This window comes from Tenrec ecaudatus, chromosome 14 (assembly GCF_050624435.1).
Source record: "Tenrec ecaudatus isolate mTenEca1 chromosome 14, mTenEca1.hap1, whole genome shotgun sequence".
NCBI lineage: Eukaryota > Metazoa > Chordata > Mammalia > Afrosoricida > Tenrecidae > Tenrec > Tenrec ecaudatus.
Genome location: NC_134543.1, coordinates 89,558,982 through 89,580,151, shown reverse-complemented (window position 1 = coordinate 89,580,151; position 21,170 = coordinate 89,558,982). Strand labels below are relative to the sequence as shown.

General features: G+C 43.2%; 1 protein-coding gene across 1 annotated transcript in view; it reads right to left on the bottom strand.

The window, feature by feature from the left end:
* AVEN (apoptosis and caspase activation inhibitor) overlaps positions 1-21,170 on the bottom strand; it is a 185,533-nt gene that overhangs the window by 137,019 nt on the left and 27,344 nt on the right. The window contains exon 2 of the mRNA XM_075530707.1: positions 17,974-18,151. Within this exon, the coding sequence (XP_075386822.1) occupies positions 17,974-18,151 (178 nt within the window). The remainder of the gene's footprint in view (positions 1-17,973; positions 18,152-21,170) is intronic.

The window sequence follows — 21,170 nt, the reverse complement described above, 5'->3', positions numbered from 1 at the left end:
TGTCATAGAGAATGCTTTGAAGGTGATAAGGTTGTTTGTAAAAAAATATGAAATACATAGCTTTTTTAAAAATTCTGCATTTGGGGGATACCCTAGTACATCCTAAGTTTATTGGTAGGAGTTACACTACACGGTAGTTGTTTTCTAGCCCGAGTGGCCCCCGTGGCAGCACAGTGGTACAGACATGCAGAATTCCACTGCCTTTATTCCACGACCTCAAGGGGGCGCCAACAGTAAGACCTACGACTCCAATTATTCACAAATGGAGAGGCGAGGACAGACATCTCTAATCTGTGTCAGAATACCACCAGAAGCAACTGAAATTAGTAAAATAAGAAAATTATATTGTTAGCAATCAAGGAGCCAGGAATAGAAAAGAAGCTATGGGAACTTGTCATAATGGGAAATTCTATGTGAGAAATTAGCATAATTTAATTGTTGGAAATACCAAGAGGTCCCTGTATAATATTCTTTTGCCTATTACATCATGGCAAGGATTGTATTATAAGGCAATTGTCTTTGTAATTGCAGAGGTAACACTTTTATTATTTTACCCCAACAGTTTTATTGGCAAGTAATTTACATATCACAAAATAGTTCAATCATTCAATCACAACTAGAATTGTACAATCACCCCCACATCAATTTTAGAGAGGCCCTCCCCCCTCCAACTCCGATGATTAAATCGCCTTTAAGATGAGATATGCAACCACAATCCATTGTAGCGCTCCCTCCCCCTCCCATCTCCACGATTTACCCCGAAAATGCTCTCTGCCTCCCTATCATCCACCCCACCCTGTATTCCCAAGGTTGCCCTGTAGCAGTTATTCCCATGATGCTTCCACCCCTCCTGTGCTTCACAGCTGGGAGACCCAGCAGAAAACAATAAAACAAACAATCACACTAAGGCGATAAGGATAAGAACATAATAGTCTACAGATAAAAATACAAATAACGTGGAAGAAGGAAAAGGCCCCCAACAACATTCAAAAAGACAGGGAAGAAATTCCTGTCACGGAACCACTAAGAGATACTTGTACCCAGAAGAACTTCAGGTCACGTCTACAGGGTGGTCAGTTGGCCAAATATCAAGTTCAATCCAGTATCATCAAGATTACAGTGGTCTCTGCCTGATAGTAAGGCTCTTCGAGACATTTATACAGTAACATTTTAGTGGCCTTCGGTTGGTTCTAGATTACTGGGTTCTGTTATTTACTTGAGAAAGAGTTTCAATATTTTAACTAGGCTCCATATAGTATTTTAACTGGCAAGATATATTGGTCAAAGTCAATTCTTTATAAAAAGAGAAATTATCAGCTTCTCTTTGGGACAAGGGTAGGAGAGGTATTTAATTACTGAAACACCCTGGTTATATAATCATTCATTGATTTTTCATTCAGGATCATCTCTAGGAATGTTTGCTGTTTACTAAGGAATTCTACTCCAAAATCTCAAATAATTCTTACTTTGAACCCAAATGAACTATGGCCTTTTTCACACAAAAATAAAATGTTTCATATTCTTATAATGCTATTTTTAAATGATTTATTATAAAATATGTCAAACCACTAACACCCATGTGTTTGCCATCCAGCTTTAGCAAGCGTCAATTTTTGTCATTTCTGTATCAGGGGATTTTTTGCAAGGGGTTTAAACATAGATCATTGTGATCGATTCTCCATTTTCTCCCTCTTTCCCCCCCTACCTTCTTGGTATCGCTACTCCTATTGCTGTTCCTGAAGGGTTTATCTGTCCTGGATTCCATGTGTCAAGAGCTCTATCTGTACCAGTGTGCATGCTCCAGTCTAGCCAGATTTGTAAGGTAGAACTGGGTCATGATAGTGGCGGCAAGGAAGCATTCAAGAACTAGAGGAATGGTGTGTGTTTTCGTGGGTGTCATCCTACACACCCTGGCTGTCTCATTCTTTCCTTGTCCCCTTCTGTGAGGGGATGTCCAATTGTCTACAGATGGGCTCTGGGTCTCCACTCTGACCCTCCTCGTTTGCATCAATATGATTGTTTGTTTTGATCTTCTATTGCCTAATACCTGATCCTGTCAACACCTTGCCTTGTGATCCACACAGGCTGGTGTGCTTCTTCCATGTGGGCTTTGTTGCTTTCCTGCTAGATGGACACTTGTTTACCTTCAAGCCTTTAAGACGCCCACATGCCATGTCTTCTAATACAGGCACCATTGGCTTTCTTCACCACATTTGCTTATGCACCCATTTTGTCTTCAACGAGCATCACAGAAAGGAGCAAAAATCTGTGTACATTAGTAGATTAAAAGTTGGTTGTAATTTACACATACCCATTAAGGTTTTTAATGCATCGTGAGAAAGACCTTCTATCATGAGAAAACCATAATTGTAGTTATCTTCAATATCAATATTTTTAATATTACTAACAAGACTGAGGGTCAAAGATATTACAGTAAAACTTTATAAAACCTTTCCTGTCTCAGTTACCCAGCTGAGTTTTTAAAGTGAACACCCAGGAAGACTGTCTGTTTCCGACCCTCTCTCCCAGGGCTCAGCAGCCTCCTGCGGTGCAGGGACATCAAGTGAAGTCATCAATGTCACAGTGCCCCTGGAGAAGGCAATCCGCATGCAACAGTGATTTCTAGTCTAGAAAACAAGCACTAAACTCATGGTCACAAAGGATGAACTTGTACAGTAAGGTTAATATCTTGTTTTAAATAAATAGATTTTTAGCTTGAGTCAGAATGGGCTAGGAAAAATTGGAAATATTCATTTCATCACTAACAAAAATCAGAAAAGTCCACTCACTCCCTTGTAAGTTTCAACGCAAATATTATGCCAGTGATTACACTTAAAGAGAACAAAGAAACGTCTTCACAAACAGGAGCTCGACCTTCAGGAAACAGTTGAGAATAAGCTTCCACATTCTCATATGTACTGTTGAAGTCCCTGGTGGTATAAATGGCCAGCCCTCTTCGCTGCTAAGCAGAAGGTTGGAGCTTTGTGTCAAAAGACTCGACCAGCTACTTCTGAAAAACCAGCCATGTAAGGCTCTAGGGAAGCCCAGTTCTAACTCTGACAAACAGGGTACTGCCACGGGTCAGGCAACTTCACTGACGAGAACTGTACGACTGTTTGGTTTTTTCTCATTAATTGTTCTGACCACAGAAAGACCTGATCAATATTCAAAAAAAACTAACTCTCTCTTACCTTTACGTTCCCAACCACATACAAATCGGCACCTCCGTTTTCCCATGCATCTCGGGAAGCTATTACAATGGACTTAGACTCCGGGCTGTCAGGATTCCAGCCCCGCTGAGCAGCTCATGTCCTCTCCTTCAGGGCAACTTCCTCTAAAAGACCAACCAGCCCAAGCTCTTCCTCATATCACCCCCCTATTCCTAAGCCTGTGAAGCTGCACACTCCAAGTCCTTTGACGATTTGATCACGTGTTCTTAAGGCGCCCATAATGTGACCCCTCCTTGTCAAGCAGCCAGGCTTAAATAAGAAAGGCCTATGTCAGCCCACTGTCCCTATTGAAAACTAAAACGGAACTAGTCCAGAAAAACTACTTTTGGGCCAAAGCAGGTTAAGGAAAACAAAAAACCCTCTATAGAGACCAATCTGAGCAAAAATAAATTCTCTCTGTATAAACACCAATCTGAGCAAAAAAAATGTTTTTTAATTCTCTCTATAGAAAGATGAGGCAGTACTTGCATACGATTATTTCCTAAGCATCCTCTGAGCATGCTGCATACTGTGGTACTAGACTACAGCAAATCCTGTAATACACAGGTGTGGTCTTTCAAGAAGGTAAAATGGAGGGGGGGTATTAAAAATTAAACTGTACAAACTGATCCCTCAAAACTTTATATGTTAAGTAGTAAGGTAGCGGGCAGGCACTGGGCCTCTACTCAAGTACTCCCTCAACACAAGAACATTTTGTTCTAATAACCTGGCATCCCGTGATGCTCACGTTCCATGATGCTCACCTTCACCATGATCGCTGAAGACAAAGCAGGTGCATAAGCAAATATGAGGAAAGTTGATGGTGCCTCGCCATCAAGAGATAGTGTCTGGGGTCTTAAAGGCTTGAAGATAAACAAGCGGCCATCTAGCTGAGAAGCAACAAAGCCCACATGGAAGAAGTACACCAGCCTGTGTGATCATGAGGTGTCTATCAGGCATCAGAGAGCCAAAACAAAAAAACATATCATTGTGAATGAGAGGGAGTGAGGAGTGGAGACCCAGAGCCCATCTGTAGACAACTGGACATCCCCTTACAGAAGGGTCACAAAGAAGGGATGAGCCAGTCAAAGTGCAGTGTAGCACCAATGAAACATACAACTTTCCTCTAGTTCTTTAATGCTTCCTCCCACCCCCTCCCATTATCATGACCCCAATTCTACCTTATAAATCCAGCTAGACCAAAGAATGTACACAGGTACTGATAAGAACTGAAAACACAGGGAACCTAGGGCAGATAAACCCCTCAGGACCAATAATGAGAGCAGCGAGATCAGGAAGGTAGAGGGAAGGTGGGGAGAGAAAGGGGAAACCAATCACACTGATGTACTATAAGCCCCTCCCAGGGGTCAGACAACAGAGAGGTGGGTGAAGGGAGCCATTGATGAGTGTAAGACATGAAAAAATAGGTTATTTTAATGTGGAGGGGTTTCTAATAGTTTTTTTTTATCAATGGGGGGGAGGGAGAAGGGGGGAGTGAGCAGCCGATACCAAGGACACAAGTGGAAAGAAAATGTCTTGAAAATGATGATGATTAGAACAAATGTATAAATGTGCTTGACATAATGGATGGATGGATGGATTTTGATAAGAGCTGTACAAGCCCCCAATAAAATGATATTTTTTAAAAAAGATGACAGCCTAGGGAATTATCTGAGGCAGTTCTCCTCTGTGACGCAGGATCCCCAAGCATGCAACCTCCACAGCACACAACCATGGTGACAACAATGGCAAGCTGATCTTATGTCACCTGGTTGTCAGAGTAAAAGAGATTCAAGACAAGTAAGGGAAGAAATTGTTCAGGTGAACACTAACTTGCTCTAGATGAAAATTCATTATAATATCAGTTCTTCATTCTTTATTCTAACGTTCCAAAAATAAGATCAACTCACTTCACTGCAGCATTCAATTTTTAAAGAAATAACCAGGAGGACAGTTTCATATATTCTTGATGAATCAGTACTATGTGTTAAAAATCATCCCATAATCAATTATGGCAACCAGGTGCCAAGAGACAGAAAAGGAAACCAGTCAGTAGTGAGGTTCTATCGGGAGCAGCCCGATCCCTGTTTAGAAAGTATGCTGCATAGCTGGCAGACACACACACTCCTCCACAGCCTCGGTTTAATAATCTGTCTTTGTTAGTAGCATCCTCTTCCCATGCCAGTGCCCCAGGAGTGCTTTAACATGACAACACCTTATGGAAACAGTCTTGCTTTAAAATGATTTTACTTGATCTATTATTTTACTTACAGAATATTCTAGTATCATCCTACACATGAACACTCCAAATATGCAGCCTCCCAAGCAATGCTGCCTTGGATTTCTCCCCTTGTCGGCTGATGGCCATGCTACACTCTGTGACTATGAAACACAAATGTGTAACTTTCCTGGGAGAGGTGCCCTAAGAGCAGCACAGCATAAGTGAGTCCATGAACGCTTAGGGCGAAAGATGTCGCAGTCTGCTTCCTTAAAGATGTACAGCGGTCGGCATCCTGTGGGGTAGTTCCACTTTATCCTCGTGGGCTGCTGGTACTCAGAACTGACTTGGCATCGATGGGTTTGGTTGTTTTTACTTTTTTTTAAAATCATTTTATTGGGGGCTCTTACAGCTTTTATCACAATCCATACGTACATCCATTGTGTCGAGCACATTTGTACATATGTTGCCATCATCCTTTTATTTTTTTGTAAATCATTTTACTAGGGGCTGTACAACTCTTACCACAACCTATCCATCCATCCATTGTGTCAAGCACATTTGTACATATGTTGCCGTCATCATTGTCAAAACATTTCCTTTCTGCTTGAGCTCTTGGTATCAGCTCATTTTTCTCCCTTCCCCCCTCTCCTCATGAACCCTTGATAATTTATAAATAATTTTGGGGTGTTTTTAAAGAAAGAAAAAGAGGTGCCAAAGGGAAAGAAAGCCTGGAGGCCTGAGGATAAATTTGTCCCACAATGTGACATACTTATTGTACACACTGTCCAAAATTGTATCACATATCAAATGAAAGTAGAGGCAAATACTTAAACCTGTTCTCATCAACGCATTTACACCATATGCAAACTAATTATCAAGAATCTCATGGAGATTCCTAACTAGCAATACCCATTCCAATTTCAAATCAAATGGTTGAAAAAAAATACAGCTCTCATATAGCTAAATTTAACCTCTCCTTTTAAAAAAATGGTTTCACTGGAGCCTCTAATTAAAACTCAGCAAGGACTGGCATGGGATCCAGAAGCACTTTGCAATGGAGGTCATGATCAACGTGCTGCAGAAGTGCTAAATGATCTACCGATGTCCTACTACATTTAGGGGTGGTCTCCAATCAACAACATTCTCTCCTCCTAAACCAACCCCTCAGCTCTGTCCCCCAAACAATTTTCTTCTCAAACTATGGAACAAGGTCTAGATAAGAATGCCAAGAATTAATGCAAATATATTGTCTAAATAGTAATGCCTTATCAACGTTCCTAAAAAATATGAAGCAGACAAAGTTAACTTTCAGCATACATGGCTTAATACATAATTATCATTTTGCTTCAGTTAAATAATTAACAGCAGTCAAGGAGAACTCATTTCCCTAATAGAGCTCCTGAACACCTCTTTTCATAGTATCACAAAGCAGATAGGTAGAATAAACTCATTCCTGGGTTTCTAGGCTTTTCCATGCAAACAATGCAAACAGCAAGAGTATTTTTTCCATTGTCATGACCAGACCGAAAGACAAAATATCCAGCAAGAGCAGTTTTTTAAAAGTAGTCAAAAGCTTTCCACTCACCCCCTGCCCCCAGACCCTACATAGGAAAACCAAAACAGGCCATAACTGTGCTCTCAGAGATGAATTATTTTCTGCACCGTGTACCAAGACTGCCTGTTGCTACACAGCCAACTGTATGCAAATTGCACAAGTCAACAACACAACAGAGAATAACTGATGGGATTTGAAATTAAACTGACAAGATTTCATATTGCAGTTCTATCACCCAATGCCAGCCTCTGGTTGCTAACATCTTACTTACCGAGGACTCCTACTTGTTTTTTAAAACAAATATACACACACTGCCTTTGAGTCAACTCTGACTCAGCATCCCAATAGCACAGGGTAGAATTGGCTCCAGGAGTTTCAGACTGTTTAATGCTATACAGAGGAGAAAGCCTCATCTTTCTCCCTCAGAGAAGTTGGTGATTTCGAACTGCTGGCCTTGTGGTTTTCAGCCCACATATAACCCACTTTGCCAGTAGGACTCCACCTGTCCTGTAATATTATGTAAATTTGCTCTCAATTTGAAAGGACTGAATCCACTCTTTTTTTAATTAATAAATCATTTTATTGGGGCTCTTACAGCTCTTATAACAATCCATACACCAATTGGTACCAAACATGAATCAGCTCTTACTTGCACCAGGCATCACCGTTACTTTTCACTAAGTGCACATGTAGCTTTTAACTCCTTGAAAAACTTTCAGGCTTTTCTTGCACTAAAACCCCACTGCTGCTGAGTAATTCCAACTCACAGTGGCCCTCAGGGCAGCGGAGAACTGCCCACAGAGCCTTCAAAGCTATAAAAGCTTTACTGAGACTGGTGCAGTCGGTGGGGTTGAACCACCAGCCTTTTGTCTAGCAGTCAAGTGCTTTCACCATTGTGCCACCAGGGCTCCCTCTGGCACTGAAACTGAACTCTTGCACTAAAACTCTAACTCTATACTACCACGGAGCCGACTCCGGTTCATTAACGACCCTATACGGACGGGGTACAACTGTCCCTGTGAGTTTCCAAGACTGTACCGCTTTCCCTGGAGGCTGTGACTGTTTTAGAAACCCTCCTTTCTCCCTCAGAGCAACAGGGGTGTTCGAACTGCTGACCTGGAGGCTAGCAGCCTGGCATGTCACCAGCACATAACCAGGGCTTCTTTCTCCCTTGCACTGAAGTAAGACTGAAGAACTGCATGCACTTCTTGGGATTTATCTGCAAATCTGACTGAAACACACACTGAAGACCTGATCTGGTTCCTAAGCTAGAAGTCTTACTACTTGTGTGACATTAAGCAAATGACTTGACTTCTTTATGCTTAGTTTGTCCCTCTAAAAATTGGTCCAATACTGATCTTGAAGGGCTCTGGTAAAGTTTAAATAAAGTGCGACAGTCTGGATGGATGGATGGATGGATGGATGGATGGATGGATGGATGGATGGATGGGAGGGTGGGTGGATGGATGGACCAGATTAGATAGGACTAAGTCCCCTCCAGGCACTCTACAAATAGCACTCTGTGCCTGCCATATTTCACTGTGATTGTTAATTTCTTCATCTATAGCCCCCTTCACAAATGAGATTTGTCAAGAATAGTACAAAGTCTGCGATTTTACTCGATTTGCAAACTAGTAGTTAACCTGGTGGTGCGATCCAGTTGGTCAGCAGTTCGCGACCCCCAGCAGCTCCGTGAGAGAAACACTGGGCTTTCTACTCTGGTAAACAGTTGCCGTGTCAGAAGCCCACAGGAGGGCACTGTGAGTCGGCATTGACTCAGTGGAAGTGAGTGACGGTATTAAAGCCTCAGAAAGTCACAGAGGTCTTCTGCCCTGTCCTATGGGGTCCCTATGAGTCAGCATCGACTCGGTGGTAGTGAGTTTTGGTAAGTTAAAGTGTCCCGTTCCATGTATGCTGGAAGTTGATGTGAGAGTCTTAGATCAAAGAGCAAGGACTTCATAGAGCACGGTAACACTAGCAGTCAAACCTTCCCATCTGTCTCATGCCGGGCACGCGCCCTGGGACACTTTACCTCATTTGTCACAGCTGCTTGCTATCAACACAACCGTGAGAGACAGCCTGAGTACAGAGCGCTCAGGCATCCCCAGCAAGAACCTGCGGGACACCCACCGCCACCTTCCCAGTCATCTCGTTAAAGGTAAGGGCTGTGTCTCAGCCATCTCTGGACCCTCAGAGCCTGACATGATCTACAACACCCTGTAGATACCCCTGAAGTTTGCCAAGTGAGTAACGCTGAGCTAGAAATTCTGAGATGGATTGTTGCGACCTTGTACATAGTCGGCTCCTTTAAGCGTCATCCTCTTTTTCCGGGAATTGTGCCGTTGTACATCGCAGCAACTATTCGGTGAAAGGATTGCCTGAAAGGGCTCTTCTAGCTCTCACACAAACGGTTCCACGGCTGCCTAAGCAGCAGCCGTCAAAAAGCCTGTCCCCTCTTACTGAGACCTCATACTCTCCTCATTCCTCCCATGAAGGCAGAAATTCAAGACTACAAATTTACAATTCAACTAAGTTAGTTTCAGTGATGCGGGGTTATCCATGATACCCTCACATTGCCCTTTAAGTTGTTATGACGATTCAACTCTTTATGAATGCAAGACAGGACACTATATATAACCATGAGATTCTAAAGGTAAATACTAAACAGCAAGTATCTTCTTAGCAAGCAAGTGACACATAGGAAAGCAACTAAACACTCTAAAATGTCATGATTTTAAAAGGCCAGCAGTGTCGTCCTAAAAATTAAACCTCTCCCTTTGAGTGCAATATACAGGACGCAATAGTTAAGGGATAACAAACAGCTCACGTCCAAGTTGCTCCCTTTCATAAGTGCCAAGTAGACACGGATTTCATTTTCCAAGAGGAATTCCTCACCACAGATTATGAAAAGCAGTGTGGTGAGATTCTCAGCACTCTTCTGGCCATGACATCATGATACATTATCACCAAATAAGAAAACCATTATACAGTTGATGACATCAAACACATCCTTGGACAACTGAAATGACGGGACCTGCATGCTGCTGTTGTTAGGTGCTGTCTAGTCGGATCTGAGGCACAGAAATCCCATGAACACCAGGAATGCTGCCCGATTCTACACCAGCCTCACAACTGTTCGTATGTGTGAACCCATTGTTGCAGCCACAGTCTCAATTCAACTTGTCTTGGGCCTTCCTCTATTTTCTGCCCCTGTATTTCCCAAGCATGATGTCCCTTCTATTAGCTCAAGTCTCCTCATCTTCACTCTGACCACACTTCTTCCGGCAGTCTGTGGAAACTTCAAAGTTCCTCACCAGTATCACAATTCAAATGCTCTGATTCTTCGTCAATTTTCCTTAAGCAGTGGCCAACTTTCACATACCCATGAGGTGAGCGAAAATACCATGGCTTGGTTTAGGCGCACCTTATACCTCAAAGTAAGATCCTTGTTTTTCAACACTTTAAAGAGGTCTCATAGAGTAGTGGGTTGTGTGTTTGGCTGCCAACTGCAAGGTTAGGGAAACTATGAGTCTTTCTGCTTCCATAAAGAGGCATACTCTCAGAAACCCAGAGAAGCAGTTTTACCCTGTCGTACAGAGTTGCTATGAGTCTTCATTGACTCCACTGCATTCCGTTTGGCTTGGGGCAGATTTACGCACTGCAACGTATCATTTGACCTCGTGACTGCTGCTTCTATGAGCATTGATTCACCAGTCAAGATGAAATTCTTGGTAACTTTAATCTTTTCTCCATTTATCATGGTGTTACCTATTGGCCAAGTGGTGTGGATTACAACCAAGTTGTAATTCATACTGAGGCTGCAATCCATGATCTTCATCAGCAAGTACTTCAAGTTGTCTTCACTTTTATTTTAGCAAGCAAGGTTGTGTCATCTGCATATGAGATTGTTAACAAGTTTCCTCTAATCTTGCTGCCTCATTCTTTGAGACTCCAGATTCTCTGACTATTTGCTCAGCATAGATTGAATAAATATGGTGAGAGGAATACAACCTGGACACACACACCTTGTTCCCCTGTTCTGTTCCCATAACAGCCTTTTCCATCCATGCACAGGTTCCACATGAGCACAAGGAGGGTTCTGGAATTCCCACTCTACCCAAGGCTGTCCATTGATTATTATGGTCCACAGTCAAATGTCTCTACAAGTAAATACACAAGTAAATATCTTTCTACTCTACTCTGCTTTCAGCCAAGATCCATCTTCTATCAGCAACGATACTCCTTATCCCACCGTCCTCTTCAGAATCCGGTCTGAGTTCCTGGCAATTTCTCCCCGTCGATGTGTTGCTGCAGCCATTGCTGAGTCATCTTCAGTAAGAGCTTCCTTGCGTGTGATAGCAATGATATTGTTCTGTAGTTTGTGCATTTCCTTTTGTCGTGCAAGAGCCAACTCCGTGGTTCCTTCTTCGGAATGCGTACAAATCTAGATCGTTGGGGTACAGTGGTTCTCCAGTACTGTGACCCCATCTTTCCATCTTCTTTTGATGATTCTTGTATCAACTCGGTATTTTGCGCACAGATACACTGAGTTCTCTGTTTCGGTTTTCTAACTCTAGGTCTTTGTCCATTTCATTATAATAGTTACTTTGTCTTCTCGAGCTGTCCTTTGAAATTTTCTGTTCAACACTTTTACTTCATCATTTCTTCCAGGTGGCTTCGCTGCTCTATGGTCAAAAGGCAAGTCTCAGAGTCTCTTCTGACATCCACTTTGATCTTTCCTTTATTCTATCAAATCATTCCACTTCGGCTGTGTTAATGCCACTGAAGTATAAAATGGTGTGTCCTTGTTAGCTACCACTGAATTGGCTCCTGACTCAAGGTGACTCCCTAGTACAACAAGAGGCCATGCTGCCCGGTCCTGGGCCATCTCCATCATGACCGGCTGAGGATCTGATTGTTGTGATCCATAAGGTTTTCATTGGTGGTTTGGGGAAGGACATTGCATCACTAGGCTTTTCTTCTCAATCTGTCTTAGCCTGGAAGCTCCAGTGGAATCTATTCGGAATCATAGTAACATCAAGTCTCTGCTGACAAATGCGTGGTGACTGTGCTTAAGGTGCATTGGCCAGTAATGGAACCCAGTTCTCTAGGTATAGACAACTATACTGGTCAAACTGTAATCTAATTGTTTCATCTGTAACTGTTCCACTCTTTCCCATGTTTATCTTCAATATTGCTCCAGTGCGTGCTGCTCACACTAGGCCCATTTCTCACTCTGCTTAGCTGTGGTATCCTAAAAGGAATAGACACTGCATACGGCAAGAGTCCACCAACTCGGTTTGAACAAAGAGGGTGGGGAAAGGGAGCTGCACAGTGTAGTAGTATGTGTTGGGTCCTAACCACAAGGTCATCAGTTCAAAACAACTAGGGGAAAAAATTGCTCACAGACTGACTCCTTATGCCTGAAGCTTATCGAGAATATGTTTTCACTGCTCATGAACAGAGCTACAAGGATAGAAAAGAAAGGCTAAGGATAAGATTGTCCAAGTCTTACAGAGAGACCCAAAAAGACACCTGAAGACTCATGACTACCAGAGAAAGTCTGACTTCAAACCACCCACAGCACCACCTCCAACCCCGCTCACTGCCCTCGAGCAATTCCAATTCAGAGAAACTCAATAGGGCAGGCTCGAACACGATTTACAGGCGCCGTAAGCCTCATCTTTCTCCCACAGAGCGGCTGGTGGTTTCAAACTGCTGACCTGGTGGTTAGCTGCCCAACATGCAACCACTACCCACCAGGACACCCACAGTGACTACAATTCTGCAACAACTGCAATGGCCATGTCTTTACTTTTCATATTACCACATCTATCTATGTAATTTTACATTTTCCTGGATTTGAATTTTATACACTGGTGCTTCAACAAGTACGTGCAAAATTTTCCATTATCTTTTCATTCAATTTTTCCGAGAACTTTTTGAAGAAAATGAATCACACTGGAGGTATTTTGTGTATAGGTGTCATTTCTTTGACTCCACGTTGTGTCTGAGATTCATCCACTTATTTACATATGATTTCTAATATCCATGGGAGGCGTCCCACAACATCCGTGCACACTGCTCCTGATACCCATGTGACAGACTTTCTACTGTAAACTCCAAGGACGAAAGTGCTGGCTCTTTCGCTGCAGTGGGAAATGACAAACCATGTTCGACGTGACTGCACCAACATACACAAGCACTGGCTGTAGGAAAGTCAAACCCACTCATTTCATTAAATACTGATCTTCAAGGATTCGCTGTTAAAACAGATTCTAGTAGGAGAACAACAACAACCTGCCGAGCTAGATGCTAGGCATGTTCTTCGCAAAAGGTCTGTTTTCAAAATGACATTTGAGAATTGGGCCAGAGATCCATACACAACACAGCTGCTGCTTGTGGGGGGAAAATAACGGATAAAGAATGAGCCAAAGCACAGAGTCCTCACCGGAGCAGTCCAATCTAGATGCAATGGCACAGGATGGCACTGCCATCCTGTAGGGGAAGGGACTGATGCTGAGAAGTAGTGGGAAAGGGGGGGGGGTGACCGGCTAGAGGTGGGCAACGTGAGGAGAAACTTTCATTGGCATGGCTTCAGCTTAGACCATGATGTTTATACACAGAGACCCAGGCTTCTGAGCAGTGGACTCCACTGACTCCCAGCCCTTCCACCCCAGATGCACTGATTCTAGCCCATGTTAACAAGATCCACATGTAGCTTGTATAGATTCCCTGGAGAGTCTTATGTATGTAACACCTGGGGCCTTCTAAACTCTGGGTTCCAATTCAGTGGTATGTGGGGTGGACAGGAAAATTCACAGCAGGGAGTGAGAGGGACCAAAACCCTTTCAAACTCTGTGAAAGATTCAACAATTAGGACTACTATACCAGGGAGAAAGTTTAATTTCTCAGGCGGGGGAGAAGATATATAAAGTCTGTTAGCAACCATTGCTACTATGTCTAGTATTAAGGATAAAAATATTAGTAGACTTTGATTTTACTGAATGTAGCTTATTAAGCTGTCAACAATAACAAAAATCAAGTACATAATCCATTTAGGTCCCAAGGTTACCTATTAAGCAGAACTAGAATCCCCTTGTGAAGTGGGGAGAGGATGCTGACTCCATCCAATCAAGCACTACCATTTCTTTCTCTCTTTGCTTCTCTTGGGGGGGCGGGGGACAGGAGGGGGGCCTGCGGACAGTATTGCTTAGGATAGACTGAAATATGGTAAAAGAACATTTAAAATCCAGATCTCTTTGACATAAAAGCCTGTATTCTTTATACTAAACTGTATTGCCTAAAGAAAGACTACATATCTATCATAAGCTAAACTTAAACTACCAACATTAAAGTTCAAAATTTTCAATGTTAATTATTTCTAATCGGTTGAATTGGTAGAGAATGAATTGATCAGGCATTCAAACTCCAAAAGACAACTCACTGCCATTGAGTTGATTTTGACTCATAGCAACCCTGTAAGACAGAGTAGAATTCCCCCTGTGAGTTCCAAGACTGTAGATCAGGGGTCCTCAAACTATGGCCCGCAAGCCACACGGGGCCCACCAAGGACATTTATCCGGCCCGCCGGGTGTTTCTGCCCCGTTTGTTTGTTTTTTACTTCAAAATAAGATATGTGCAGTTTGCATAGGAATTTGTTCAGTTGGTTTTTTTTAAATTATAGTCCAGCCCTCCAACGGGTCTAAGGGACAGTGAACTGGCCCCATTTAAATCATAACAGGAATAGAACGACTCCTCTTTCCCCCAAGGAGTAACTGATTTCCAACTGCTCACCTTCAGGTTCATAGCTCAATACTTAACTCACTACACTACAGCACCAGGGCTGCAAATTACACAGGACAGGGGAAAAAAAAAACCAGAAAATGGAATCAAGATTCTATACTCTTTAGAAATCTGAAATGTAGTCATTATGCTACCTTACTCTACCATGCACAATGATTACAGGAGGATAAAACAATAGGGACAACATTATAGAATCATGCTGATCTCTCCCTCATCCGTACGATGTCTTTGTCCCATTTCAGATTAATAAATGGATGGATCTCTGGAATTTAATACACTTTGGAAAACAAAGCAAAACTCAAACCTATAGGAGAAAAGATAGAACATCTTTGTAATCTTGGTTGAAGAATTTATCTCTCAAAGAAGACATAATACCTAAGGGTTTTTAATTTATAAATTCAATTACAGTAAAATTTTTAAACTACATTAAAAGGCACCATTATAAATAAATTCATATTGAATAAAGATATTTGAAAATAAAGATGTTTGCAAAAACAAACAAGAGGTAAGTATCAAGAATACACAAGAACATATACAAGCCAATAAAAAAGAGTCGGAGGCTAGAGAACAGACAGGCATTAACTTTGGAGAAAAGATGACCATAGACACAACATAAGAGGGAAGTGTATCAAAATCGACAGAAGCAGGGCAAGACATTGAGATGCTTGCAAGAGTTAAAGGCAACAGAAGCAAATTACATGTTCTATGCAATCTTGCATTGGTGGTGGTTTTGCAAAAGCAGATGCTTAGACATGCGCCTAAACAGATGTTACCGAGACCGGGAGATGCCTGTGTGTGTGTTTATGTATGTACAGATTTGATCGAGGAAACTTGTATATGTGTATGTGTCTTTACTGCAACTGTATTCTTGAATGTGGCAGAACATTACAGAACGCAAAATATGAATACTTCTCGACATAACCAAACTCCTTAGGGAAGGAGTTGGTAGGGCTTTCTCCACCCTGTTCTGCTTCAATGCGTCAGTCTCCAGAATGGTGAAAACAAGAGGCTACGCTCGCCTCTGATGGGTGAGTCTTATGGGAAGCTCTGAGAGGAGATAAAAGCAAGACCAGTCTAAGACCTGAATATTTATCCTTCAGTATCTCTCCCTGTGGGCTCGTCCTCACTGATGAGAGCTGATTTATCCTCTCATGGTCACCTCTACCTGAGTCCTGCACCTCTACCTGAGCATTCCAGCGACTCGCAGTGGTAATAACTCTGCTGTTACTTGCCCAAGTAACATTACAACATCCCTGTGATCCAACTCATGAGTTTTAGAAATGATTCCTTTGTTAAAGTTTCTTCCTGATTACATTGAACATGAACTCAATTTTCTGTAGGCATCCTCAACGATGCAGACATCTAAGCACGATTAGACGTCTAACTAGCACCTCAATTTTAATGAGCCCCAAACTGCGCTCCTCTTCTAGTTTCATCCGGCTCAAGTCCTGGTGACCCCTTCTTGGAGCTGCTCAGACCCAGAGTCTGGCATCACTCTTATATTGCACCATCACACATCCTCTCTCTTCAAACCCATTCGCATTTTACCTCCTTTACTGGCCCCCTAGTTAGTCAAAATGCAGGTCACAGGAAACACTCAGTGGACTGGCACGACTGAGGGTTTTCAGTGCCTACACAGTCGTCGAGGTGCATGCCATCAGCTGACCTACACCTATCAGGGTCATGCACTGTGCACTGAATATGACAGTGGCAGCCAACTGAACTCTGGTCTGCGGACTCGCGGTCTCATACTCTCACCATTTGCCACCTCGTCCTTTCCTACTTTGAAAGCTTTACTCACTATTAAGATAGTTCATCAATCTATGAGTCATAGTTTAGTACTCAAAGCCAAACTCACTGCCATCAAGTGGACGCCGACTCACAGGAACCCAGTAAGACAGGGCAGAACTGCCCCGCGAGCTCCCGAGACTGACTCTTTCTGAGAGGAGAGAGCCCCATCTTTCTCCCAGGGAGTGGAGGTGGCTTCGAACTACTAACCTTTTGGATGGCAGGCCAGCACATAACCTCTACGCCACCAGTTTAGTACAGACATTCACAAATGCAGGCAACTTAGATGAGGAAAGGTACAACTCAAGAGCAGCATCAAATTAAGAGGAAAGGAAGAGTCCGAGACCAATTCCCTCTGGTGTTCTCCAGTCCTCCCATCCCCACCAACCCAGACACGCCGGCTTTCCTTGTCAAGGCCCCCACAGCTACAAGAAATAAAAAGGAGAAACGATCCCTAGCGCCTTTTGCCCAGGTTCCCTAAGAACACTGCAAAGCCAGAGTACAATCAGAGTATCGACAAACTGACATCGATACAATCCAAATGTTCTAACTGCCTGTTTTTATTGTACTCATTTTGCATATGGGTGTGCATGAAGGACCACAGAACATGATCACATGTGTGGGTATATATTCTCATCACCCAAGTCATGATGAACAGTTCCACGGCGCATGGCTCCCTCCTTTGCAACCTTCTCCAAACATGCGCGCGCGCGCACACACACACACACACACACACACACACACACCGGGCAAGGATGACTGACCTCCGCCCACCCTTGACGTTCTGACATCACTCCAACAGTACACTCAGTGCTGCTCCCTTTCCCGCTACTGCACCCCAGCTTCACCCAAGGCCCCCGCGCTCCAGGCCGAGTCAATGGTAGAGAGCAGCAGCCTCGGAAGGAATCGGCTTTTCATCTTGCCGGTAGAAAAGGCAAAGAAAATGCTCGGCATTTCAGTGCCCACATCAGGGTTTTCAGGTGTGCGCATCCACTAATACATATTCCTGGCCATTCAAGGGAAAAACACACATTCTAGACACGCTGTAAAACACCGTATCGACCGAAGCACTGATTCCTCTGAAATCACAGACTGTGCCTCCTCTGCTTCCTCGGACACCTAAAGCAGAAAGACCTGCTCCGAGTCTCCCACTACATGAATCCCCCTTATCCATGTCAGCAGAAAGGTCCTGGCCTTCTACCTCAGTAGACGGAAATCCCGATTTCCACTTCTAAAAACATCATTTGTCCCTGGAAGTCCATGAGAAGCATTGACGCTTACTTGGATTTAAAACGTGCTACCGGTAGTTATAACAATGCGATTGACAGTCACATAAATAAAATGCCTACGCAACGTCCACAGCACTGGCCAGTGGGCATGCGACAAATTCGTACCTGCAGAGCTCAGGAGGACGCTGAAGTCTGTTCCCCGCTGCGATTCTCCGCTTTCATTTTCAGCCCCCTTTTCTGTATCTTGATATCGATCCCAGTTAGAAACAATCTTTCTTTTAGAGTAAGTTTCCTGGTCTTCATTCTCGTCCCCGTAGGTGTCTGCATCGCTGTCGTCTTCAGCCTGCAATCATTGGAGGGAAACCCGTCAGCAGCAGGCAGTGGAAATCTTACCTCAGTGGCCTTACTAGACATACAAAATACACGGGCGTCATAAAAAAGTAAACTTAGAGACCAAGCTGCCTGGAGATTAAAATTTCACGAGAAAAGCATCATGCTACAGTCAGTGTTCTTTCAGTGGAAACCTTTCATTTAGCACTGAAAAGCAATCTGGAAAGTTACTAATTAAACTTGTGGGTGATCACTTATCCCTAGTATCTATCCCAGTATGAGGGGGCTTCAAAAAGTTTGAAGAAAACCGAAGTAAAAAACAGAATTTTTTGACAATCATTCCATTCGGGGGTTTTACAGGTCTTATAACATTATATACATCAACTGTATCAAGCATATTTATACACGTTTCCATCATTTCCAAAACATTTTCTACTTGAGCCCTTGGTATAAGGTCCTTTTGTCCCCTTCCTTCACCATCCTTGTGAGTCCTCGATTATGTTATTTTGTATCTTACACTGTCCATTGTCTCCCTTCACCTGCATCTCTGTTACTCATCCCAACCTTGTAATGGGTTCCCCCTTTCACACCAGTGCCTCCCCCTCCCTGACCATCCACTTACCCTCATGATATCACTACTTCTACTACTGTTCCTGAGGAGTGTATCTGTCCTGAATTCCATGCGTCGAGAGCTCTTATCTGTACCAACGTGTGTTCTCTGGTCTAGCCAGATTTGTAAGGTAGAACTGGGTCATGGTCGTGGCAGGGAGGAAGTATTCAGGAACTAGAGGCATGATGTGTGATTTGTCAGTGCTGTACTACACCTTGGCTGAATCACCCCTTCCTTATAACCCTTCTATGGGGGGATATCCAATTGTCTACAGATGGGCTTGGGGTCTCCACTCCAATTCCCCTCGTTTGCATTAATATAGCTGTTTCTTTTGGATCTTTTGATACCTGATCCCATCAACACCTCATGATCACACAGGCTGATGGGCTTCTTCCATGTGGGCATATTTGCTTCCCTGCTAAACGGCCACTTGTTTGACTGTAAGCCTTTAAGACCCAGACACTACAGCCAGTCAACATCCGTTTGGGAGCCCCTTGTACCTTCTAGAAGCCCTGGTTCTCTAGGATGTAATGCCTTGGACTGCTAAACTCAAGGTTAGCAGCTTGAAACCACCAGTCGCTCCTCAGCAGCAAAATGAGGCTTCCACTCCCAGAAGGAAACCACAGGGTGGCTCTACCCCAGCTGTACCACTGCTGGGCGTCACATTCTCCGGGATGGTAGTGAGTGCGGTTTGCGTCAGGTGCTATGTTCTATTTTAAAAGTTGTTTCACGTCATTCAAATCAAAGCTGCCAGTCTTAAACTCCAGAAACTCAGGGACGGCAATAAACTCTCCCTTCCAAGTTAACAGATTTCAGAAACACTCCGCCAAAGGTTCATGGACGTAGATAGGCCTGCTTACACATTCCAGAGAACCGTTCCCAGTCCGAGGCTCTCAGGGGTTTAGAGGCAATGTTGGGAAAATGCAGATTGTGAGAAATTCTACAGGACCAAGAGCCCCATTTCTCAAATGACTTGCAGGGGACACTCCAGGGAGGGCGGGAGGAGGAGCAGAGGGCAAAGGGCTTAAGAGAAGCCTGGTGCCTGCTGTGGAATCAACATTGACTCACTTCAACCTCACGGGATAAAAGGTTTCTAGGCTATAATCTTATCTAAACAAAGCGGTTGAATGAATCGGAATGGCTATCAGATATATTTGAATCTAAACTCCAACTCAAACTTTCTACCTCGAGAAAAATAACCATTTACGAAACAATTAGGGAAACATGAACAAGGACGCCATGTTTTGCTGTACTAAAGAACCACCGGCTTTTTTCGATTCTTGTCACTGTTTGGGTACATGCTTCTTAAATGTTCCATGTTTTGTTGAAAATAGGCATGGCACTATTTATGGAAGGTGGCACTGTTGGGTAAATAGGGGACCGCTAACTGCAAGGTTGGTGTTGAAAACCCACCAGCTGCTCCCTGAGAGGAAAACGAGGGGGGCTGTTTCCATAAAGGTCTACTGCCCATGCAGCCCTCCCCAGGGCTGCCGTGAGCACGAACCTACTCAATGGCAGTGCGAATCTGGGGGTGAAAAGATATGGTATGTGGAATTTGCTTCCAAATAATCAGTGGAGCGGAGGGAGAGATCACACAAGACTGGGCCCAGCTGATAACTGCTGATGGGTACAGAGAAAACCACAGTGTTATCTTCTCTACTTGCACATAAGTCTGAAATTTCCTATAATCAAAAATTAAATTTACAAAAATCATGGGTGCATTCCAAGTTAAGAGACAAGGTTCAAAGAATTATCACAAAGACTATGAAATCATCAGCAAGGAAGAAAAATGAATGCAACCTATTAAAACTACCGATCTGTAAAGAATGAGGTTTTTAAGTGAGTTTTTAACATAAAAGCAGGTAATGCACATTGTAACAAATAATACTTTGTCTTCCTGTCATGCAAAGAGCGCCATTACTAACGCTTCCAGATTTCCTGTGTATGTGTGTATGCATATATATGTATGAGCCAATTTTAAGTCAATATTATTAACCTTTCCATTTCATTTTCCATGAGATGAAATTTTCATTCATCATTTTCATTTCATCTAATACCCAGGCTATTTACAAATCCCCCTAACTTAAATGAACTTGATAAAAATGCCTTCAAAGCTGGTTTGTTCACCTGGCATGCGACTCAGGACCATGCACTCCATCTGCTGGTTTGCTCCTTTACGTTTCTCCACTACAGCACAACCCCCTCCTGACGACATTCACTGACTGAAGAGAACAGGCCAGGCCTCACGCACAAGGGCAGCTTCTGTACGCGTGCGTGCTTCCTCGTGGAGCAATGGCTTCCTCGGGAAAGTATGGTCATCAAACTTGCTTTTTTCAACATCTCCAGTATTTATATAAGCTAAGCTAACAAAATCAAATTGCTCAAATTCTTTTATTGCTGTTGTAAAAATACCCTGTAGATG